This window comes from Pyrus communis, chromosome 17, assembly GCF_041283825.1.
Source record: "Pyrus communis isolate YQ-2024b chromosome 17, ASM4128382v1, whole genome shotgun sequence".
NCBI lineage: Eukaryota > Viridiplantae > Streptophyta > Magnoliopsida > Rosales > Rosaceae > Pyrus > Pyrus communis.
In genome coordinates this window covers 26,803,313-26,827,524 of record NC_142581.1, presented here as the reverse complement: position 1 = coordinate 26,827,524, position 24,212 = coordinate 26,803,313, and the positions used below count along the sequence as shown (strand labels likewise).

The 24,212-nt window shown below is 37.1% G+C and overlaps 3 protein-coding genes and 1 long non-coding RNA gene across 6 annotated transcripts; 3 read left to right on the top strand and 1 right to left on the bottom strand.

Moving 5' to 3' along the window:
* Positions 1–1,250: 1,250 nt before the first annotated feature.
* LOC137709375 (protein OPI10 homolog) lies at positions 1,251–3,095 on the top strand. The gene is made up of 3 exons (XM_068448468.2): positions 1,251–1,561; positions 1,776–2,240; positions 2,778–3,095. Exons 1-2 carry the CDS (start codon positions 1,459–1,461, stop codon positions 2,234–2,236), a joined length of 564 nt encoding a protein of 187 aa, XP_068304569.2. The 5' UTR covers positions 1,251–1,458; the 3' UTR covers positions 2,237–2,240; positions 2,778–3,095.
* Positions 3,096–10,981: 7,886 nt separating this feature from the next.
* On the bottom strand, positions 10,982–11,728 carry LOC137708885 (putative calcium-binding protein CML23). Its single transcript, XM_068448046.2, has one exon. The coding sequence runs from the start codon at positions 11,636–11,638 to the stop codon at positions 11,174–11,176; it is 465 nt and encodes a 154-aa protein (XP_068304147.1). The 5' UTR covers positions 11,639–11,728; the 3' UTR covers positions 10,982–11,173.
* Positions 11,729–13,072: 1,344 nt separating this feature from the next.
* On the top strand, positions 13,073–15,537 carry LOC137709550 (uncharacterized). Of its 2 annotated transcripts, XR_015958290.1 has the most exons (3): positions 13,073–13,387; positions 13,500–13,856; positions 14,043–15,537. It is a non-coding gene; the product is annotated as an uncharacterized LOC137709550 (long non-coding RNA). The 2 variants fall into 2 exon arrangements; XR_011064867.2 differs by having other exon boundaries at positions 13,073–13,856.
* Positions 15,538–17,359: 1,822 nt separating this feature from the next.
* On the top strand, positions 17,360–22,947 carry LOC137708241 (putative fructokinase-6, chloroplastic). Of its 2 annotated transcripts, none has more exons than XM_068447276.2 (7): positions 17,360–17,784; positions 19,428–19,636; positions 19,982–20,194; positions 20,816–21,013; positions 21,157–21,294; positions 21,690–21,806; positions 22,593–22,947. In XM_068447276.2, the coding sequence occupies exons 1-7, from the start codon at positions 17,634–17,636 to the stop codon at positions 22,725–22,727; spliced, it is 1,161 nt and encodes a 386-aa protein (XP_068303377.2). In that variant the 5' UTR covers positions 17,360–17,633; the 3' UTR covers positions 22,728–22,947. The 2 variants fall into 2 exon arrangements, with proteins under 2 accessions (XP_068303377.2, XP_088545564.1); XM_088689438.1 differs by having other exon boundaries at positions 17,488–17,784; positions 19,415–19,636.
* Positions 22,948–24,212: the final 1,265 nt, after the last annotated feature.

Below are 24,212 nucleotides of genomic sequence, written 5' to 3'. Positions count from 1 at the left end.
TGCAACCGAAGGAGGGCCAGAGGGCTCGTTGTAGCCTTATAACCCTCGGAGAAATTAATATTTTAATGAACAATTCCAGGCCATATTTCTTACCATCTCCAACCTAGGGGCTAAGGGGTCATAGGCCAAACATAGCCTTGTGACAAAAAACCATCTCCAACCGAGGGGGCAAAAGGGTCATGGGGCCAAATATAATTTATTATTTTAATTGAATCAATATGGTTACTTAAATTAAACTACCTAAATAATTTTTTGAGATGGAATGTCAATAATTTGCTGAGTTGGAATCTCAATAATTTTACGTCTCGGATTTCAAGTGCCATGTGTCAATATATAAGTAATTTTGTAGATTTTTTGTTGATAAGGAATCTCAATAATTTTACGTCTCGGATTTTGAGTGTCATGTGCCAATAAGGAATCTGAATAATTTTTGTCTCGGATTTCAAGTGTCACGTGTCGATCTGTGAGTAACTCTCCAGATTTCTTGTCGATATGAGTGCGATGGCTATATTGATGGAGAATCTAATGACAATCAAGATGATCCAAATAGGTCAAGAAGGGCTCGTGCAAAAATATATGGTGGGCCTAATTTGGATTTCGATCTAAGAACTGGTAATATCTCGTTAAACGAGTACATGAAGCACAATAGGATGATATGTTCGTGTGCCATATAAAAGTACCTACAACATGATCTTGTTGCACATCTTTGGGTCAAAAGAAGCATGGAGTAGACATTTAAGTTTTATGTTACTTAATATCATTTAATGTTAATTTATATTGTTAAATATTTTTTTTTAATGTTGTTTAAGTTTAATGTTATTTAATGTTGTTTAATGGCTTAGATAGTTATAAGAAAAAAATTAGAATTTTTAATTTTTTTTTAAAAAAAATCAAATTAAACGGCTAGCAGACGTCAACAAGTAGCCATTGGAATTCAAAATGCTGGACCAACCCTGGTTGGCTGGCTGGTTTGGGCCAGCCGGTTGGCCCGATTCTCCAATTATGGCTCGGTGGGCCCACGAGCCCTTTGATCTTGCCTTCAGTTGAAGACGATTTTTGTGTCATTTCCGGCTATTTTCGACCTTATAATCATCTAGCAAGATCGGTTGGAGATGACTTCAGTTTTGATGACACTGGTTAGTGGATAGCACACTATTCTCCGCATTTTTTCAAAAGAAATCCTGCTGTAGGCTACAGAGCCCGTCCTATAATTTTTCAGTCTATGAAACGGGGCCCACTCAATTCTTCCAGATTGTACCGGATGCTTCTCCCTTCTAATCCCCACCGTCGAACACAACGCCGCACTCAAATATTCAAACTCCTCGGCCTTTCCCAGCTCTCTATCCGTCTCCGGTCTCCTCTTCATCCCAAAAAAAAAAAAAAAAAAAAAAAAAAAAAAAACCAACCCTAAGAACACAAATTAGAAATTCCAGAAATAGTTTTGAGGGAAAAAAAAAAATGTTTGGGGTCGTCTTCCCGAATCGTAGCTTCCCAATGGACATCTCCTCCTTCTCCCAAATCGACACCTTCCACTGGATTCTCGACATGAACACCTTCGTCGGTAAGTTTTCCAAATTTCCGCTTTTGTTTTTATTACGAGCGATGTTACTATTCTAATGTAAACTATGGCGATGGAGGGTTGAGCCGGGACGAAGATGAAGACCCATCACCACGGCAATCCACCGCTTTTCTTACCTTTTTTTTTTTTTTTTACTTCCGATATTTTCATCGGCGCAGTTTATCAATCTAGCGTATGGTTTTTCTAATGTGCACAGGGGAGGCGTACGATCAAGTCCGCGAGCTCTGCATATTCCTCTTAAACAACTTCACACTCCCGCCGGACAAAGCCCTAGCCGTCTACATCCAGTCCCCGGGCTCCGCTTTCTTCTTCTGCGGCGCCGTCACCGTGGCTAGGCCTTCGGCGGTGCTTTCTCTGCCCTGGCCCGAGCCCGGCGGCCAGCTCCAGCTCACAGCCGACGCGACGCCGCTGTCGGCCAAAATCGGCGTGTCGGTGGAGGACCTGGCGACGCTGCCGTCGCTGGACGTCACCGCCGAGAAGCGAATCGAGCGGCTGGCGATGAAGGTTGGGGAGAATCTGTTCAATTTCATGCAGTCGTTTTGCGGCGTGGATGGGAGCAAGCTGGTGGTGCCGATGGACATATTGGACCGGTGGTTCAAGAAGTTTCAGGAGAGGGCTAAGCGCGATCCCGAGTACTTGAAAGGCTTCGCTTTGTAATTTTGTAAGCTCTGCTCTCTTTTTTGTTTTTCCTTTCTTGAAAGGTTGAATTTTTCGGTTTGTAACTGTAGTGTGTTTTTATGAAAATTACAACTTGATTTGGGGGTTTTTTCTCCATCCAATTCCAATTCCAATTCCAATTCCATCCAATGTGGTAAATGTTAGGTAGAACATAATTTTCGAATGCGAACTTACTCTGTTATTATGTTTAATTCCTATGGTTTGAATTTGACAGATTAGAAAATTATGTTTAATTCCTATGGTTTGAATTTGACAGATTAGAAACTGCTTATAGCGAAAATTAGACGGTTTTTTTCTCACTAGAAAAATGCGTGGAAAACCAGTATTTGAGTGTGAATTTAGGGCTGCGGCAAGGAGCTGAACTAGGCTTTGTAGGAGGAGTAAGAGATGAAACTTATCCCAATTGGTAGACTATAAACTATAACTTAATAGACTATAAACTAAAACTTTGGGAAAACCTCTTGTTTCTACCTCTTGGGGATTGTATTTCCTCACCAACTCAAGATATGGTTATTTTCAGGTGTTAGGCAGTAGAAGAATAGATCGATTTGGGTTCTGAATTAGAAGCAATGCAAATTTGTATAGAATTCCGGCAGGGTGTGCAGATGGAGTTGAATGCTGGTGACGACAATGGTAGCTTGTTTGAGTGGTGGTTAGGAATTTTGAATGCCAGTGCTGAAAAGTACGGCATTATGGATGGTATATGTTTGTTAGTTTGAATTTGATTGCGAGAAACCGCCTAATCAGAGATCTTTGCCGGAGTTGTTACTTTTCTGTTCCCTTTAGAAGTAATGACAACTACGTTTTGATAAGAAGCTCAGGCAAAAACTCAATGGAATGGAATGGAGTAGAGCTCAGCCAAATTTTATGATTAAGATTATAATATGGTTGATTTAGGAGACACCAACAGCTTTCGATGTTGTACTACCCGGAGATGAAACCAGTTTTCGGTTTGCTTGAAACGTTTTTATTTGAACAATGGTCCCGTTTGGTGTCTAGGACGGGATTGGAATGGACGAACCTATAAATTCGAGGTATATTGAAGGTAGAGTCGAGGGGTTTGAAACATGAATGAAAATCCTGCCTAAGTCCTACCGTTTTGGAGAGGACTGGAATGAACAATTTTTTCTTCTTGAGCATTCAATCCCTTAGCTCCAAGTTGGCCGCAATTTTTTCTTTTTTTCCTTCAACAAAATAGTGACTTATCCATTCTAATCCAATCCTCATTTTCCCTGCAATTGACGGGAAATGTAACATATCGAAGAACTAATGGCGCGAAAGTTGGTTGAATTGAAAGAACACACGAACTGAAAGAAAGCTAATGGTGACTATTTCTCCAAAGGCCCATTTGGTGAATTTGCAGAGAAAGTTTCAACCATACGTATCAGTATCCAATAAATGATTATAAACAATTATTAAAGCAATGAGTTTGGTGCTGCGAGTGGGGCTTATACAAGCCGCTATCAATATGGAGTAGGGTTTAGTTTTAGTCTCATGAGTCAACCATTGTTGCCTATACAAGGCATTGGTGATTGGAGGAGGGTTTAGTATTAATTCCACGAGTCGACCATTGTTGCCCGCATGAAGCATTGGTGTGAGGTGGGCATTTATAGGCCGCTATCAATAGGAGGTAGAGTTTAGTTTTAATCTTAGGGGTCAACCATAGTTGGTCGAACGAAGCATTGTTGCCGAGAGTGGGGCATTTGTGAGTCGCTGTCAACACCGGTAGAATTCACACTTAAGTCGTAACTTTAACATAGTAAACCCTTTAAAAAAATAAAAAAAAAAGTTCACTACACCATAGTGAGCCAAAAAATATTCGAGTATACCAGCCTCTGAAACGTGCCAAACTCAAGGTGTTGTTTTTACGGCCCGCTACTATCTACCAGTTACTATTTACGTGATGCTAAACCTTAAACGTCATAGGCCTCCGTTGCTTTTGCTGCGCATTGAGCCTTCCCGATGGCATGAGTATGGGTTGAGGTTAGCGCCTGAGCTCGATAAGCTTGGACTGTTGTTGCATCTCCCTCCGTCTAAACCATCTTTTTAATTTGTTTTTGTTAAAATCTTCTTTTTGCCCTTACCATAACATCAAACTATCATCTTCATGATGTATTTTTGGTGTCTTATAATCCATGTCAAAACACTCGAAAACAAGGATATAAATATAAACCCAAGGGTATTTGAATCTAAATAAAGTAAGGTGGGAAGAAAAAAAAAATCAATGGAAAAAGAAAAATAAATAAATAAAATAGAAAATGATACGATCGGTACTTAAATATTGATTGTCTACCACACCTGTCGCTATCTAGGAAGCGACTAAATTGAAAATTAATCGCTACCATCATACCGATCCCTCTTTTCAATTTGTTTTTTATTGTTAATTTTTTTTTTAATTTCTCTTACCATAACAACAACTATCATATTCATATTCTTTAAAATATATTTTTCCATGCAAAATCTATTATAATTCATATTTAAAAACTAAATTTAAAGATACTTGAATTTAATAGTGGTTACTCAAATAAAGTAAATAAATTGGAATAAGGAAAAATCAGTACCACGCTACTGATTATCGCCTAGTCATACTTAAATCATCTTTCAATCTATTTATTTTTCACTTTCACTTCACCGTGAAGTTTCAAAAATTAAGGCAAGACTTTCAGTTGAGATTATTGAGAGTAAAACCCCATTCGACAATGTTTTGGGCCTCACTACTATATTTTTCATTTATTTTTTTTATTTTTTGCTTAAATATTCTACTAAATATACATTTGTTGCTCAATAAATCATAAAACTGCTTTCAAATGTCTTATAAAGTTTTCTTTAATGCTCATGAAAAATATATCACGAAATAAAAAAATTGCATTTTTCACCCAAAAAAAAAAAAACGTAGGTTAATAACCAACTAGCTTTAGACCATCTCCAACCCTTAGGTTAAAACTTAATTTTTTTGAAACAGAAAATTTAAGTTTTAACTTAGAACTTGTTTTTTTGCTCCAACCCTTCTCGGTTAAATTTTTAGCCCGAGATTACTATAGAATAATTTTTTTAAAGTAACTTAAGATTTTATTTTTCAATTATTTTAGCTGTTGGATTTAATGTTAGACTGTTAGATATTTTTTCACCGTTGGATTTGATCAGATTAGATATTAGCCATTGGATTCAATCAATTTATAAATATAAAATTAAAAAAGTACACATATATGGTGGGTCAATCTAAGGGTGGGTTCGATTTCATTCGGTTTGGTTTTTTGCCAAAATCGACACCGAATAGAAAGGTTTAGTTCAATTCAATTTTCTTTAGCTGTTTTTCAGTTCGGTTTGGTTTTGTTTGGTTCGGTTTTGGTTTTTTTTTTTTTTATCTTATAAAACTTGATATTTTTTTAATATGAAATTTGGAAAAGAGACTTGCATTGTAGACTAATAATAAGAAGATGGGGAAAGTGGGAATGTGGGAAGATAGTTGTACGTATACAAGATCATATAAACCAATTCAAGAAAAATGATCACTTGCAAAGAAAAATGATATCAATGTATACATTCAAAAAGCAAACAAATAGAGAAGCTCTTCTAAAACTTCCCTCTATAACCAATGAAATATCCTTCCTAATTGAACCAAGTATGCTCCTTGAAAAAGTCCTAGGCTTAGTTTCAAACTTGACAACAAAGTTTCACAAAAGAAACATTATGGACATATATTCATAAAGTGTAAAGGGATTCAATTTGGTTCAGTTTTCTATTTTTCAGTTTCGATACGGTGTTAGGTCTAATTTTTTTCGGTTTTTTATTTTTTAAATCCACTCCTACCCCACTAACTTGAGGGAAATTATGGCCTAAATTTGCCCCATAAATGAGTTTTGAGTTAAAACTCATATTTAGTCCAAAAGATGGAGTAAGTTAAAGTAGATTTAGAACCTAAATTTTAATTTTACTCCAAGAATTGATGTATTAATTTTGTTTCCACATCCCGTTATATGGCCTAAACTCATACTCACTTCTTTTAAACTAGAATATTGTTACATAAAAAAATAAAAATAAAAAGAAAAAAAGAAAAACCAAAACAAAAAGTCACGCTTGCCTAATTCTAGCAAAGAAAATTGCATCAAGGGAGTCGTGGCCCCAATGCTTATTAATTTAGAAAAATTAATGAAAATGATTTGAAAATTTTGAGGGTTAACGATAACGACAAAATAAAGAGTAAAATGAATAGTACCATGATTGACTTTTTAATCTAAAAATGTGATTTTTAGTTAAAGTGAACAATACCGGGAATTTTTTTGTTAAAATTCCTTATTAATTTTGCGTATAACAACCAATCAACATCAGTTAACTTGGGAACACCCATACATTATCCCAAAACTTGGTTTCCCCTCCAAGATCTTGGGGACGATCGTTGTATTTGAAAGCATGCTACAACATCTTTTAACAAAAGATTAAAAGAATAAAAAATATTATGTAAAATTTAGACATTTGTATAGGAGAATTTCTTCCACAGGCAGGTATACGGAATGATCAAAATACAAGAATACACAATTTTGTTTCTTCACTCATCTAGGTTCCAAAACCCACGAGACCAACACAAATTTCACAGTCCACACACACCCTTTTTATTTTTTACATACTCTTCTCGATTTTTAACTGTTAAATCGAATGAATTGAAAAATATCAATAAATTAACAAAAAATGTGGAAAATAAATAAATGTGTGAATAACACTATCATTTTAGTTATACGAAAAAAAAAGAAGGTTTTTATTAGCACCCCACATATTGTTAAATACATTCCATATTAAAATTTATTATTAAATAACTTACATACCCTTATATAAAATAACTACTTAGGCCCCATAAGATTTTAAAAGGAAATTAAAAATTCTACACACACCAAATCACTTTAAATGTATAATTGTATGACATAAGGCTATTTCTTTTTTCAAGTTTTTAAAGTCACTATCATCCACTATTTTAGAACACAACCATAACCAATAAAATCATAAACGTGTTGATAAAAAATGTTATTTTTGACAATCGATGTTTTGAGGCTTTACATGATATAAGATGACACATCCCGATCCGGTTTGTCCACCTGGACTTCGAATCGAGATGTGCTGGTCGACACCAGAAGGATGACGAAGTCATAAATTGTAGTGATATGAAAAATGTGAATAAATTTAAACCTAAAAGTGTCTAAATATAAGAGTGCGCTTGTGAGCGGGGAATGAACCCGTTTCACACATAATGTCAGAGCATAAGTAAATTACAGTAAAGTAAGATGAGAATTATACCATCGAAGGTAACCACTTACACCAAGATTTGCCAAGAATCATTGTCGACACGAAAGCTCAACACTAAAACCTGGAAGGGCGAAAAAAAGGTGAGTTGGCCTAAAAATAAAGCTTTGTAAAACTTTTTTAAAACGTAATAACCTCTCGCTGTAAAGCAAGTATAGTTTTCAAATATACATACTACATATAGTATGAAAATACTTACCGTAGCCTGCAACACCTCAAAAATGTAAAACTTCACAAAATTCTTAAGTAAGCATATAACTTCCAGCAATCACAATATCTCACAGAAATAAACATATTACATCGAGTGCTCATCGACACATGCTGACACACGAGTTCATGTAGAGGTATTCTGACATGAACATGACTTGCTGGGATAATGATTTACCCTCTAGTACCACAATCACGTGAAGATTGGCGCTATACGCATCACATACGAGTCCTAATTTCCTATAGCAATCTAGGACAGGACTAGCACCTAGAATGGATCCAAAGTGAGTGTACGGTGAGATGTGAACATACACGTGAAAGACTGGCCCTGGCCCCAGGCGAGTACTAACACCAGTGCAGCAACAATGAGCAGATAATGTAAATATAATCATGCCATGGTAATTCAACAATTCTAGTCAATATAATATTATTCCTGACCATAAATATAATTAAGGCATCCCCTTATAATAAGCTTACATGTGCATCCCTTAGGATTATTTCATAATTTCCCAACAATAAGACATTTCTTATAAACGTTGGTTTAATTATGGCAATCACGTAGAAAATTCATTAATAAATATATATGTGAAAACTAACCAACATATATATACTATATAAAAGAAAAGACCCACTCACAAATCATGTCGTTGGGTCAAACCCGCCTCGTGGGTATCAAAGATTCTTGCGATGCGTTTCACCTAGAAACGAAACCATTTACGTAAATATAACGTACTACCGCAATTACGCGTTTTCATACAAAGTATGGCTAATAAAAGAACTATTTTAAAACAGTTGAATTTTGGAAAACGGACTGCGGATTCGAATTCGACACGTCGAGAGACCTAAGAAGGGATCTCAGGTTCCTCCACGTGCCACCACAACTCGGCGGCTCAGAAGGCTACGCGCCATCACACGTGCCGCCACGCACCGAATTAAGTCCCCAAAAAGTTCGCCGGAAAGTCACTGGCGCTGCCGTGCATAGTACCTCAGGGAAAGTGCTAGTGCTCCACGTGTCGAGCACTGCAGCACCACGTGTAGCCTTACGCGCCCTTCCTCGCAAGGCCTGAGGTTGGTCGATTTATGGGCTCGATTTCCAGAGCTCCAAATGAGCTTAAATCTCACTCATTTTCAGTGACTTAAAAACTAGAGATAAGCTAGGAATGTGAGGAATCAGTTTATACCTATTGGGGATCGAGTCAACATCGGCGTTTTCCGGAAAATGGATCTGAAAGAGGCTGGATGGCCACGGATCTTGAGTTTCCCAAAATTCTGGGGAAGTCCTACCTTCGTCCCAACGGCTTCTAAACCCTATCAAAATGCGTCCAAACCTTGAGATCGTTCACTGAAAATGAAAAAGGTGAGGGAGATAGTGATCCTAACGCTTACCTTGGTCGGGATTCATAGAAACCCGTCGGAAATTCAAATCTAAAATAGAGCTCTATTTGAGCTTCAAAGCACGGTTCCAATAACCCAAACTGGGGGTTAAGTTCATAGGGGTGGGATGATGGTAGTCTGGTGGCGTGATGGTCTGGGGTTGGCTTGTATGACGAAGGTGTTGTGTGTGGTGGTGTCTCGGTGGTGATTTATCGAGAGAGAGGAGATTGTTGGGTGAGGTTGCAGAGATCGAACTCACCTAGGTTGATGACAGGTGGTGTATGGCGGGGGTGTGCATCTCGGCCTCTCAGTGTTATACACAGATAGAAGAGAGTTTGAGAGGCATGGAGAGTCTGCGAGTCATAAGGAGCAGAGAAGGAAAATAATGAGAGAGTGAGAAAGATGAAAGAGTTAGAGGAACAGAGGTCCGAGAGAGTTGGAGAGAAACTGAGAAGAGACACGGGAGTGAAGGGAGGAGTGGTGTGGGCCCCACTTGGCACACAACTTAAAGTCACCAACGAAGAAACAGAAAAATATCTCCCGTAACGTGAATTTACCAAAACACCCATCACGCTCAGTAGTTTTTAAAATCTTCGTTGTAACTCCAAATTCAGTTTCGCTTGCGCTTATGCGTTTGTACTGTTGAGTACTTCGAGAATACGGTAAAATAATAACTCATACGCATCATGGAGAGACGGTCAAAGAAAGTCAACAATCTCTCTTCTAAAGGTATTTTGGTCAACTCACACTTTTAAAATTTATAAAATCGTAAAATTAGGGACATGTTACTTCAAATGTTTTCATTCTCTTAGTGATTTCAACAACATCGTTATGTATATTAAGGCTGCCAATATATTTTTGTCAAAAAGAAACATGATTGACAGTAAGGCTACCAATTAGTTGATATCTTGATATAGATGACTTTCGTTCGTGATTTATTTGGTTGATATTTTCTTACTGTGTTGTAGCTGCGTTATGATATCCGTTCTAGAAGAACAATTTCATATTGTAGAAGAATCTCTCTTAATCAATCAGTCCAGAATGTGCAATAAATTTTAATTAAAAAAGTAATTATAAGATGTATTCAGTATGTAAAGTGTATATAAAATGTATATAACAATATATGAGGTGAGAATAAGACCTGATTTGGTACTGAGGTGATTCTGAAAAAAGCTGGTATCAAAAAAAGCTGGGAGCTGTTTTTGTTTTTGGTAAACATTCAGCGTCAGCTTTTTTTCACAGTTTTGAGTGAAAAAAAGCCAAAAACAAGAAGCTGCAAAACCCAGCTTTGAAAAATCGGCTTTTTTTCACATCTGTTTTACATAAAAGTTTACCAAACACTATAATACTGTTTTTTTTTTCAAAAGCACTTTTACAAAAAATTTTACCAAAACACAGCAGAATCAGTTTTTTTTCAAAGCACAACAATACCAAACCAATCCTAAAACAGCTCAAAAAGGTATAGCAGGCAAACAAAGCAAAGCCAAATTCCGCGTTGAGGTCAGCAAAGACATTGACACACGACCACATGTGTATTTATATTCCGTGCAACCACCGTTACCACCCAAAACACGGGAACATCGCCCAAGTATTATTAATACCACCCACCCATTATGTTACTCCCACCCACTTGCACAATAAATCTACCAATACAGTAAATAAAATATTAAATAAAACCCAAATATAATAACTTCCACCAATTTTTCTTCAACTGTAAAAGCGTGTGGAAATCAAATTTAACAACTAAACACATTGAAGTCAATTTTTACGATTGAATTCAACAAAGCAAACAAACCACTAGCCATAAAATAAAATTAAAAAAATTAAAAGAAGATTAAGCAAAATAAAACAAACCAGAAGAAAAATATTTGAAAACGCGATCAATTAGCACCGGTAATACTTTAATACGTTTTGTACACCTTAAAATTAACTACGTCAATCTCTAAGAAATTTAAATCCAAATCCCTAATTAAACTCTAATTTTATACTAATTAATATTTTGCACTGTTATGTTGCTTTACCGATCCATTCGCTTCAATAGCTTTATTTGCGAGTCATCATCTTCTTGAACTCGGCGAAGTTGACGTGGCCATCGCCGTCGGCGTCGACGGAGCTGATCATCTTCGCGCAGTCCTTGAGCGAGCACTTCTGCCCCAACCGCTTCAGCACCTCATGCAGCTCACTCGTGGAGATCAGCCCGTTCTTGTCGAGATCGTAGAGGTCGAACGCGTCGCGAAGCTCCTTGGTGGATCCGCCATTGATGATCTCTGCGAACTCCACGATGTCAATGTGACCGTCGCCGTCCTTGTCGAACTCAGCCATAATGCGCTGGACCTCCTCCAGTGAGACCGTCTCGGAACCGAGATCGCCGAAAACGCCCCTGAGCTCGTCGCAGGAGATCCTGCCGTCGCCGTTCTTGTCGAACTTGTCGAAGACCTTCTTCAGCTCCTCCATGGAGCCGGCGGCGCCGTCTCCCGAGCCTTTCGAGACCAATTCGCTCTTTGACATCGCAGCAAACACAGCGAGGAACTTTCTAGAGAGAGACAGAAGTGATGAGGGAGATTTGGAGCTTTTCTGTTTCTGTTTGATAGTTTGACTAACAAGAGATATATATAGGCGATATCACACGCTTTTGAAATTTTGACGCGTATATGTTGCGGCGGGGATCGGGTGCTTGCCGACCTATTACAATTGGGATTTACAAGCAATTTGTCTGACCCTGTGGCCTAGCGACAGCGAATAAGATGTCGAAACGTGGAAAGAGATAGTGAGGTGGGGCGTAGGGGATTTGTTGTGGTGGGGTTTGTGTATAAAAGGTAAGGTTTGTGCTGGCCTAAAAGGGGGAAGTTAAAAAGGATGCGAATCCGTAACGATACAAATACCGTTGGGTTTGGGGGAATAGGATTACCGGTTACCTGATTTCGCGCGTGCATTAATTAAGTAAAATAAAATTTTTGTTTTCAAATCGGATTTGGGATTTTGTTTCCCGGATTTTGATGGGAGATGAAAGCGCGTCGAGTCTCTACTAAGGAAGTAAATGCGGGATAAATATCCAAAACAAGTGATGTAAATGCATAGGTCAATTATTTAAATAACTGACGTAAGCACCCATGTCTCATTGTCTTGTTCTAGAAAATGTTTCGTGTAATTCATGCTACAAAATGAGTTCAAATTTTGACCCATATTAAAAATAGTTGTTTTATTAAAATATGTTCGATTCTTTGAGTTTAGAACTATTTTATTATTAATAATCATTGCTTTAAAATGTAGCATATGAAATTAAATCTCCTTCTAATTATCTCTTTAATTATTTCTTCTTTGAGCCCTATTCATATATGTTATTTATTAATTATATTTATCTACCAATATGACAGGTTCTTTTTTATAATCAAACACGTATCCATAGATAGAGCCATCATGGGCTAGGGGCAGATGCCCCCACTCATTTGGTTGCGAAAAAATGTACATGCTTGTGACATTAGCAAAATGTATCACTAGTTTACTTGCTTATGATATTAGCATTAATTGTTCTAATTGATACTGTGCATTTTTGCCCATGAATTTTGGAAGAATAGATTGAGAAATCAGATAGGAGACTAATGGATGAATGATAACATGATTATTTTTTTTATAGATAGAGAGATATTTGATTGTATTAGTAATAAAGTTGTCATACAACGCTTTCAAAATATAAAAATGAGTCGAGGGATATTGTAATGAAAAATCTTATGGATTAATATATAAGTATTTTGTTTAGTAATTCTTAGCTTTTTTAATTTGTGATTTTATTGTTTAAGTATGCCCCGATCCATATGGATCTTTGGCTTCGTCTCTGCATGTATCACAAATTAATTTTAATAAGGGACATATGGATCTTTAGCTTCGTCTCTGCATGTTTAAGTATGCCCCCATCCATATGAACCTTTAGCGTCGTCTCTGCATTCGTCTCTTTGTTGAGAATGTATAAATAGCCTCATTATCTATCCACTAAATCTCAATTCGATTCGCCTACTTTTTCTTACGATTTTCGCGTTTTGATGGAAGGGTGTGCCAACACCCTTGTGTGTTGACCATTGTTGGTCCTTCCCAGTGTTCGCCCTTGTTAGCGATGTCGCTCATTGGTTCTTTCTTCTTGCTGGCCTCCTTTGTTTCTGAGTGACGATCGTTTTGGTGGTCTGTGGAGGATGAAGCGGCCTTCTTTTTCAACTTTGGTTTTCTGGATGGTGATGGAGCCTTGCTTCTATGCTTCTTTCTGAGGTTTGTCAACGATGGAGAGAGCTTTTACAGTGGCTTTAGAAACTTGTATTTGGTTGCCATCACTAGCCTTCACTGGACTAAATCTTAGAGCAATATCGTGTTTGTTACGCAGCAGGACAACCTGTAGTAGAACTAGCCGGGACTCGCCTCGACAAAGGACGTCGCTAGACGGTCTTAGCGAGTCTCATCGAAAAGCATTGGAGTGCTAAGACCATCGCTGCTTCACTTCATCTGCTTCTCTTCGTCCGCTTTTCTTCCTTGCTCTATCTATCTGCTTCATCTGCTTCTCTCTCCCTTGCCCTATCTATCTGTTTCTCTCTCTCTCTCTATCTCTCTCTCTCTCTCTATCTCTCTCTCTCTCATTCCATTCATCAAGCCGGTCGAGATCGGCGTCCCTCTCAATTGCTTCTCAGAAGCCAGAGCCGTCGAGCACGTTTAAGTCTTGGCCCAAGAGATCGACGACCGCCAGGTGAGCTCACTTTTCATTGCCCTCACCGCATTTTTCTCCCTTTTTTGTCCAAATTGAAAGAAAAGATTTGGGATTTTTCGTTGGGTTTGATTTAAATTCACCGTTGTAATTGCTATTGGAGAGATTAGGTACAATGTTTTGTTTTAGGTTGAGGTACTTATTCGCAATTTCCTAATTTGTTGATAGGAAAGGCATCCTGGCTTGACAGAGATTGCTCAATACATTATAGGGCAATTGGAAATGATAAAGTTGATCATCCATTGATTCATTACTTGGTGTATTCTGTATTTTGATTGCATGTGTTTGTTTTTGCATTGGGTTTTGTCTGTTCGGTTTATTGTGTTGTTTTTGCTTCAAATATTGATGGATTTCTGACCGATATTGTTATATGTGGGTCTTTTTACACCCGGTGTTGGTTGTATGCTTATGATAATGTGTATTTGTTGTGTGCTGTTTTATGGATGTTCTGGTTTTTTTGTTATGGTGAAACTCGAATCACATGAAAGTAGCTGCTGTTATTGTTTAAATTGATGGTCTGGGATAAGTTCTTGTTGTATATATGCGGAAAATCCTTCATGATTGTTAATTCGTGGCAATGTCGGAGATGCTAGCTGGTGGCTCTTGACTGTAAAATTGGCCATTGGCGGTGTCAGTGAATTCGGAATGCCATTTATCAATTATATGCATCATAATACAACTGTTGACTTCAGTGGGGAGGTGGTTAGTCTTACTTTGCATGTTTGTGAATTCTATGACATAATTCCCTTTAGTTCTTCATGAATGCTAGCCAATGACAAAAACATGTTACCGGGATTTTGCTGTTCCTATTCTCGTGGCCACTCAAGAATGATTTATTATATGGTGGCTTATGTAAAACATGTGTTAGCTTTAGTGGGAGAATGTAAGCTTAATTAGAGCTTATCGCTTGTTTTACACATGCTCAAGGGATTGAAGTCATAAGAGTTTGGGATGAACTATACTTGTAAAGCTATCAAGGAATGTATTTGGATTGATACACAACTATAAGTAGTCTCAGTTTTCAATAAGTTAACTATTCTGATATGATAACTTTGGTTTGCGGTGATAAGGATATTTGTTTATATGATTTTATTAGGATTACATGATGGGAAGTAACCTAATCAAATACCACCACTGAGGATATATAATAGGGATTCTGCATTCACACTAATTACGCAAAAGAACAAGCCCCATTATTTGTTAATTGCATACAGTAGTGTCGAGTGTAGAAGAGCTCTATTTTCTTAAGCTGCAATGGTTTTGCAAAGTTAGTGGTTAATTGTATTTGTGTTCATGTTTGTTTCCGCAATAATAATCTTACACTTGATGCATTAGTTTAACTTTAGGTTCATAAATGCCAATGCATTGTTCTTGTGAGCCCAGAAGTTTCAGATGTCAGCAACAAGCTTGGTTCTTTTTCTCATGGGTTTACATATTATGGACACTCCGTGGACTACGCTGTTGCAATTCAAGCACTCAAGATGTAGACAAGTGGTTGAAGGGCACTGAAGAATATGTAAAGGAACTCAAGTTTAAGCACTAAATAGTTGCAATTTGTAAATGTATCGGTGGCTGGCAATGATGAAAAAATATGTAGACTTTCATGTAAAGCAAATGAATGGTATTCTGAATGAAGCATCTTCTCTCTTGAAAAAGGTTTTTTTGACAAGAAAGTGGAAGTTTTCATAATTAAAAATCATTAATTAGTAGAGATAAAAAAATATAATTTAGTGTAGGCTAGTTCGACACTGCACCAAACGTTTCACAATTCTAATAGTGTTTAGTCTATGCCAAGCCAATCCAGTTTAATCCCTGAAGTTAGGCCTGGTTTGGTACTGAGGTGATTCTGAAAAAAGCTGGTATCAAAAAAAGCTGGGAGCTGTTTTTGTGTTTGGTAAACATTCAGCTTCAGCTTTTTTTCACAGTTTTGGGTGAAAAAAAGCCAAAAACAAGAAGCTACAAAACCCAGCTTTGAAAAACCGGTTTTTTTTTCACATCTGTTTTACATAAAAGTTTACCAAACACTATAATACTGTTTTTTTTTTTTTCAAAAGTGCTTTTACAAAAAAGTTTACCAAACACTCTGCTGCTTTATTTCACAGCTGCTTATTCTCACAGCACAGCAGAAGCAGTTTTTTTTCAAAGCACAGCAATACCAAACCAGATCTTAGTTTAGTCTGAGATAATCCGATGCAACAAACGCATCCAAAGGATAGGGCTCTGTTTTGTGGTTTGTGTCTGCTGGGCTACAAAACCGGTTCAGGCCAATTTAATTATCGATTTGTGGACAACAAAAACCGACTTCAACCGCACTAAACCGGGAAATTAATTAGATGTTTTTATTAAAATGGACCTCAATGCTCATAAGGCCCAATGAATTCCTCTTTAGGTCGAGTCCAGAAAAAGCCTAAGGTCCAATTGCTATATTTTTTTGGTAAAAGCTCATACCAATTCAATGTGAAAGATTTTTTACACATATATACATACATGCTATATTGGTATCAATGGTCATGACATACAGTTTGGTATCACTTATGGTCTATCTGACTCTCAAAGATCAATCATTATTGTTCTTGTTAAGACAGAGACAGAAAAAAGTGGTTTAATTCACTAAAACAATTAGAATCGCACTCTAATATTATATAACATTGAACACGTGCCGAATATAGTTAATTAGATTTATTAGTTTTGAATCTAATAAGTTAAATTAGTTAATTAATCATATCGGCATTTAGGGGTTCAATTTGAGCCTAGTATTATTTTTGGGTTAACGAGCCACGTAGGGACCGAACCCATTGGGATTTGTTTTAAGTCATAAATATGATTTAAGTCTTAACTTAATCGTGCAGGATGTATCATAGTGAGAGTGAGTGTGTACAAGAAAAATTACTTGGTGGTACTTGATTTTTCGGCTCTTTCTATGTATGTGCGTTATTGTCAAAATTTTTTTTGTTTTTATCGTTTCCACTGATGAACTATATTCTTCATGTTTTCATGATCTTGAGAGCGTATATCGCTAAATTGGTCTATAAAATTCTTACCATAGTATAGCCAAAGGTGCATTGTAATCATTTCAACAAAGAAATTTGAAACATTTTGCCGTCACACTGACTTTTGGTATCACAACGAAGGTGCTAGGTTTTTGTGCCTCACAAACAAGCATGAAATCAAAAGTACCTTTCCCTAACACTAATTTTAAAGGCTCGCAACGTAACTCCCTTCGTAACACTCATTTATAATATTGACTATTGCATTGGATACATCGGAGTACATGAGTTTAAGGATAAGGCGATCTAGATTACTGAAATTGAATCTGATGGTTCTTATTAATTCATTCTACTGTCTCACCTCACATAATTCAAATATTTTAAATTTTTTATATCTCTTTTACACAAATCAAAAGTTCAAATTTTCTGATCTTAAATTTCGAACACTAAGGTCCGGAGATTATTCAAATTATGCGATGGAATGCCCGATTCAAAATCAAATTTTGTCTGGTGAGATAGAATAGATGATGGAATAGATTTCGTCACACATGGCAACAAAACAAAGGCTTCGGGGGGACCAACCAATTAGAACAACAAAGTTCATCGGCAGTCCAAAGAACTTTGACAAGGCGACAAACATTACGACTACGCTACTACTCTCCTGCTTTGCTTTCTCCGCTGCTATTTTCCATTCCACAAGAGCTTCAGAGTAAAATCGAAATTGGAAGTTCTCAACAGGTTCGAATTCTCTTCTGGGTCTGCGATTGTTTTGATGGCTCTTCATTCTACTGCTTTCTGCTTCGGCGGGGTGGTTTCTTTGCCTCGCAATTCGGTTTCTTTTAGTCAACGGACAGTCAGAGCCTCTGCATTTGCTTCCCCACCACCTCTCAGTTCTTCCTCCATTGCCAGATTGAATGTCCAAGGTAATGCTTTGGTTTATGAGTTCTATCTGCCTCTTTGGAATATGGGTTTTGTTTGGTTCTGATTTTTATCTGATTATTTTGCTGAATTATGACGCACTTTTGGGGCGTTTGTGTGATGTTCCTGAATTGGATTGAAGTATTGTATGAATTGTTCATTTGGGAGCGTTTGTGTGATGTTCCTGGATTGGATTGAAGTATTGTATGAATTGTTCATTTGGGTAATTGGAGTTCGTCGGGCATTATTTGCATTTTCTGGTCAAATTTTCGTTTGGGTATTTGGATCATGAATGTTAGAATTGCATTGTTGTGATCGGTTGTTTTTGACTGCATATGTGAGACGTCTAGCTCTATAAGTGTCCCGATTTTATCTTTATCTTTGGCAATTGAAGTGAAAGCTGCAAGCGCGGGACCTTTTAATTGTAAAATAAATGCAAATGCAAATTGTTAAGAACTAGGACAGACTGAAACTGGAATGTCATCCAGTTTGGGATTTTAGGATTCCGTGATATGAGAAGGAAACAAGAAGGAAGGATATTGGAAAGTTCCAAGGTAGAGACTGGAGAGCAGTGCATACTGGCATCGAGGTATGCCAGATAACTTACATCAGTGTTCACACTGAAGTCCTCCATTAGAGAAGAGGTGGGGAATCCACCAAGCATCCAAAACCTAAAAGAGATGTTTCGATTGGCCATGGGACAGTTGAGAGGAGCATCACTGCCTTGGTATTGCTCTCTTCCGAGAGTTATAGGAGCATTTAGGTTCAAGCAGAGCCAGCAGCTCATGGTCAACATGTCAAATACATTTGAAAGTTTGATTTTGTAAAGATAGTTGAAGGGGATTATTCACCAGTAAAAAACCCTTGTGCACCGAAAAGCTGTGGTACCTGAGTTATCTTGGTCGACTGCTGAAATCTTTGGTTGACCAGGGGTATCTGGTACCCCGAGAAAACCTTTCAGCCCACTTAGAGTGTGGCTGGTTGACCAGCCAATGTCCTTGTCTTCCAGGACAGCTTTTAGTCATCCTGAATGTTAATTTAGCTGTGGTTTTTCCTGTTTTGACTTTTTATTGTGCCTAATGTCCATTCAGTTTTTAGTTACTCCTAAGAATCTCTGTCATATCCTATACTATTTTGACTATTCTAGACTTATAGGCACGTGCTATCTCTATGTTTGTTGCTCAAAGAACTTATCATAGTTCAGTCTCTTTAACCCTAACCAAAACCTGGAAGTACTCTAGAGGTCAGGTGATGTCTTGATCTACTCGTAGTTGTCTTGATTCCATCTTGATTGTCTTGACTTTGTCTTAATTCCACCTTTACTCCTGATGCTCTTTAGGCATCCAAGTTGTCTCATTTTATAATGCACTGCACGTTCTATTTTGATGTCACTGTTCAGTAAATGTGCACACCATGAAATTTGCCGAACTAAATTCCTGGATTCTACACGTTGTTCTTGGATTGCTGTAATTAGGACCATGAGCTTGTGCTTTCTTAAATTTCGCTATTTGTGCAGAACGTGCTTTGCATATGACTTGAATCATGAGTGACATTACCATACAGCTTTTGGTCTTCTGCTTACTTAATTATCAAAGTTTCCTGTTGTTAAAAACTGAGACTTTCACTGTCTGACAGTAAAATATTTTAGGAAAAGCATTTGCAGGAGATGTGCTACCGGACACAAAAGAATCCTCCCTTGTGGTTTCTTTCGGGGAAATGCTGATTGATTTTGTCCCAACTACTAATGGACTTTCATTGGCTGAGGCACCTGCATTTAAAAAAGCTGCTGGAGGAGCCCCTGCTAATGTTGCAGTTGGCATAGCTCGTCTTGGTGGCTCATCAGCTTTTATTGGAAAGGTATCATTTTAAATATATGTATCCATATTATTGTTATTCTGGTTTCTAAATGAAGTCCACGGTTACTTAATATTTTAAGTCATTAACTAATAATTTGACCACTTTCAACATAGCCTACCTTGCCTATCATAGTTGCATTGTGCATGCTTAGACACTTTCAACCTAGTTTTCTATTGTATTTCTTAGCTGTATTGTTGCATCTTAGTTCTTCTTATGCATTAAAGTAGTGAAACAAAAACAAAACTAGTTCTCTCGTGTTGTGCCAATTGTTTACTGTTTTATAAAATCTTGAGTTCAGGGCAATGTTATCCTTTCAGGTATTTTATATTTATGCAATGCCTGCAGGTCGGGGAAGATGAATTTGGATACATGCTTGCTGATATACTAAAGGAGAATAATGTGAACAATGAGGGAATGCGTTTTGATCCTGGTGCACGAACTGCTTTAGCTTTTGTTACATTGAGGAGTGATGGGGAACGTGAGTTCATGTTTTATCGTAACCCTAGTGCTGATATGTTGCTTCAAGAAGCTGAACTTGATTTTGATTTAATTAGGAAGGTATGAAACAGTTGCTGTTGTTAGTTAAATAACACTGAAAGATTATAATTGTAAAGAGTCAAAAGAAGGCAAAGATAAATATATCTTATAAAGGAAATGTCTAGAGAACTAACTATCTTGCATGGTATATCATCTGATTAATGACTGGTAAACCTAAACCAACTTTTCAATATCACATAGTACACCTCACATGAGAAGGATACTTAAATTTGAACTCTTTATTCCAGAATCCAAACCCACTTACATTTATGCATCTGAGACATCATGACAGCCGCAGACTCCGGTATCAGTGTGTTTCATTTAGGTCACCCCATTTTGGGCTCTTCTTATTGTTGGATATCAACTTGCATGCCTGTCTGACATGATTTTCTTTTGCAGAGTTTTGTCTGTTTATTTTTTTAAGGTGGTGCTATCCACACACCCATTTTTACCTCCCACACACCTCTTGTTAATTTCTATTCATTGATCTTTTCTATTCATTCAATCCGTTGGCCGGAAATTGAGAGGGCTGTGCCAAAAGTAAAAAGGGGTGTGTGGATAGCACCACCCATTTTTTATTTGACTTGTTAGTCATTTTCTTTATAGTAATGTTCGGAGTCTGTCTTGACCATCCTGTGGCAGGCAAAAATATTACATTATGGTTCTATAAGTCTTATCACGGAACCATGCAAGTCAGCTCATATTGCAGCAACAAAAGCTGCAAAGGACGCTGGTGTATTTCTGTCCTACGATCCCAACCTCAGACTTCCACTGTGGCCTTCCGCAAAGAGTGCTAGAGAAGGAATTTTGAGTATATGGGACACTGCTGATGTTATCAAGGTAATTAAACCTTTAACTATGCAGATTATGCACTTGTAGGTTCATATTTGATTTTCATTGTCCCTTTTGTGAAAATGGTAAAGGGGAAGTGCTAAAAGAAATTGGAAATATTGCGTCAGAAAATTTGATTATTTGTTTTTCAGATAAGTGAAGAAGAGATTTCTTTTCTAACGGAAGGAGAAGATCCATATGATGAAAATGTTGTTCGCAAATTGTACCATCCAAATCTTAAATTACTTCTGGTCACTGAGGGCCCTGATGGTTGCAGGTACTACACCAAGGTAAGCTTTCAAATATGCTCTTACACATTGACTCATGCATTATAACGTGTGAATCTTAGAGTATTATTAATTTAACAAAAAAATAGTTCAAGTAATATCAAAAGAGTGTTTGAGATATGTTGAAAGTGTGAAAAAAAATGATGAATGTATTAATTGCACAGTTTGATATTGATGATACTATAAAGTGAGTATATATCAATTTTGGTGAATTAGTTTGATTTTATTAGCAATCTCAGTAAAAGCAATTAATTTGATTCTCGTGTGAATACCAAGTAGGAGCAATTTTGACTGCTTGCTTCTCTTTGCACATCTTTTTCCAAACATTTCTGAAACCACAATATACTTCTCTTCCTAGCGTTTGTGTATCTGAAACCGCACATTATATGTATTTGCAGGAATTCAGTGGAAGAGTCAAGGGTATGAAGGTAGATGTAGTGGACACCACTGGTGCTGGGGACGCATTTGTGGCTGGAATATTATCACAACTAGCTGTTGATCTTTCTTTGCTTCAGGTACTGCATCTCGGACACAAAAATTTAGAGAACTTTCGGACTTGTTTGATTTGTAGGATTGGATTGGGAATGGGTAAACCCCTAATCTCAAGGCATTTTGAGGGGAGAAGAAAAAACTATGACCAACTAGAGGATAGAAGATGGATTACTCATGAAGAAATCTATCCATTCCAATCCTATCCGAAAAATGGTAGGGGTAGAAGGAATGAGTTTCTTCATGTCTAATCCTTTTCTAATCCCCTCGTCTACATACCAGGGTTATTTTAGTGCTAGTGGGTTACATTGTTAAATGTTAGGGGGGAGGGATATCAGTGGGTCAAATTGACAAACGATAGCCTAAACCCTCTACGTACTAGATATCTTCCTTGGAAATCCTTTCCTAATTAACTGGGCAGCTGTGATCTTGCCTCTTGAAGAATAAGAAAGACACCTTTGTTCCAGACGTTGCTAGAATAGAGTACAGTTGGTGACAACGGCTTTTTGAGTTGTAGAAGATAATTTCAACATTATATATTTTCGACGTATCTGTTATTCATCATATGACTTGGGAATTACTCCATTTTATTTGTTGAAATTCTCAAATTATAAACATAGTGTTGGATAGTGGTAGAGCTTCTTTATTAAAGACTAGATTTAAGCATGTACTGCATTTAAACCCTACTTGTCGTCCATTTTATTGACTGAAAATATAGCGTTTGAAGTTATATCCTACATTATTATGTTTTTTTTAACAATACATTATGCCTGTCAACCTAAAGAGAGTGGCCATCTGGATTTGAAATGCAGGACGAGGACAAACTGAGAGATGCGCTCGTGTTTGCTAACGCTTGCGGCGCATTGACTGTGACGGGGAGAGGTGCTATTCCGGCTTTGCCAACTCGAGAATCGGTGTTGAATGTCCTTCTCAAGTCTGTAGCCTAGGTTTTTTGAAGTAAGTATAACTACCTCCTATCCAATAAATGTAAACTTCAGATCTACTGTCGTAGCCAGTTCGTGGTGTTGTGAGATAGACGTCAACCATTTGTAGCAAAATTAATTGGTTCAACGAAATAAGTTGTTGATTGTATAACACCATGTCACTGTAATTCAACAAACGTTCGTTCTGAGGTACGACGTTAATAACATTCTTTTACCTTTCTCATGTTTCTGATCCAGATATTTTCATCGTTTATTTTACCACGCGTTTTTGTTTTGCCTACAGCTTACCATATAGCTTTGTATCTGGTATATTATCAGTTCTAGTTTTTAAGTGACCCCCATACAAAGTTGGGGACTCGTCATAGGTTTTTATCGAGCACGCATGTAATTTTTGTGGACTCATAGCAACACGGCTGCATTGTCACATGGTGTTACTGTCTCTAGAATGTACAGGCTATGTTCTTGCAAATCACTTGTATGTTTGCTTTCTATAATCTTCTCTTTTGTTTCCTTGATTGTGGAATCCATTTGTTAGGCAGCTTGATTACCTAATCTTCTGGAACTTCCATTCTCAAGCTCATATGGGACTTAGAACCGAATATTGCCGGAAACAAGTCCTTTCAGTCAATTGTCCTTTGTTAGAGCACGTCGTTTCGAAACTTATGGCCACTCTGTCTTTTTCTTTTTTGATACGTATGATATTATTTATACTAAATGAGAGGTACTAGGTCAAGCTTCACAATTGACTAGCCATAATAATTGGGTTGATTCGAATTTGCTTTTGATAAGAATTGAAGTTAAAATCTCTCAGCTATAAATAAAGAAGAATACAACTAAACTATGGTAGAGCCGCACTGTTAAGTGGTGGTGTTATTAATTTCGATGTTTATAATATGGGTGTACGACACTCAAAATTGGCTACGTTGCTAACACATTCTAATACAAGTGAGCCTAACATAGTAAAGCTCATGTGCATTCAAATGTAGCAATGTGATAAATATTATGCGTTTAATAAAAATTAAAAAATATTTACCAAAAAGAAAAATAAAAAATAAGTGTAAAAATTATAAGTAATGCGACAGTCAATTAAAAGAAAATCTCCCAAATCACTTAATCCATTCAACATCATGATTCTCATCTCACCACATGTATTTGACGCGTGGAATGCACTTAGTGGTCCCTTCAAGAACTTTCCATTTTTGGTTAACACATCCATTAGTACTATTTCACCGGACCATTGCAACGGTCTTTTTCTTTAAATAGTAATAAAAATGGATAAACCACTAAAACATGTAAACAATCCTCTTACAAATTGACCAAAAATTATCCACCAAAACAAACCAAATATATGTCCACGTTTTCTTTATTTATGCAGAAAAAGACACCTGTATTCATTTTCTTAGACGCTAGATTGTAAGAAAGAAAATGACCAGTGAGGATTTATGTATTTCCCGAACAACAAGCTCTACAACAAGTTATGTTAGAAAA

Coding starts and splice junctions, on each gene's coding strand:
- LOC137709375 (XM_068448468.2), top strand. CDS start 1,459: ATGTTTGGGGTCGTCTTCCCGAATCGTAGCTTCCCAATGGACATCTCC. Junction 1,562..1,775: donor CGACATGAACACCTTCGTCG/GTAAGTTTTCCA, acceptor TAATGTGCACAG/GGGAGGCGTACGATCAAGTC.
- LOC137708241 (XM_068447276.2), top strand. CDS start 17,634: ATGGCTCTTCATTCTACTGCTTTCTGCTTCGGCGGGGTGGTTTCTTTG. Junction 19,637..19,981: donor CATCAGCTTTTATTGGAAAG/GTATCATTTTAA, acceptor CAATGCCTGCAG/GTCGGGGAAGATGAATTTGG. Junction 21,807..22,592: donor TTGATCTTTCTTTGCTTCAG/GTACTGCATCTC, acceptor TTTGAAATGCAG/GACGAGGACAAACTGAGAGA.
- LOC137708885 (XM_068448046.2), bottom strand. CDS start 11,638: ATGTCAAAGAGCGAATTGGTCTCGAAAGGCTCGGGAGACGGCGCCGCC.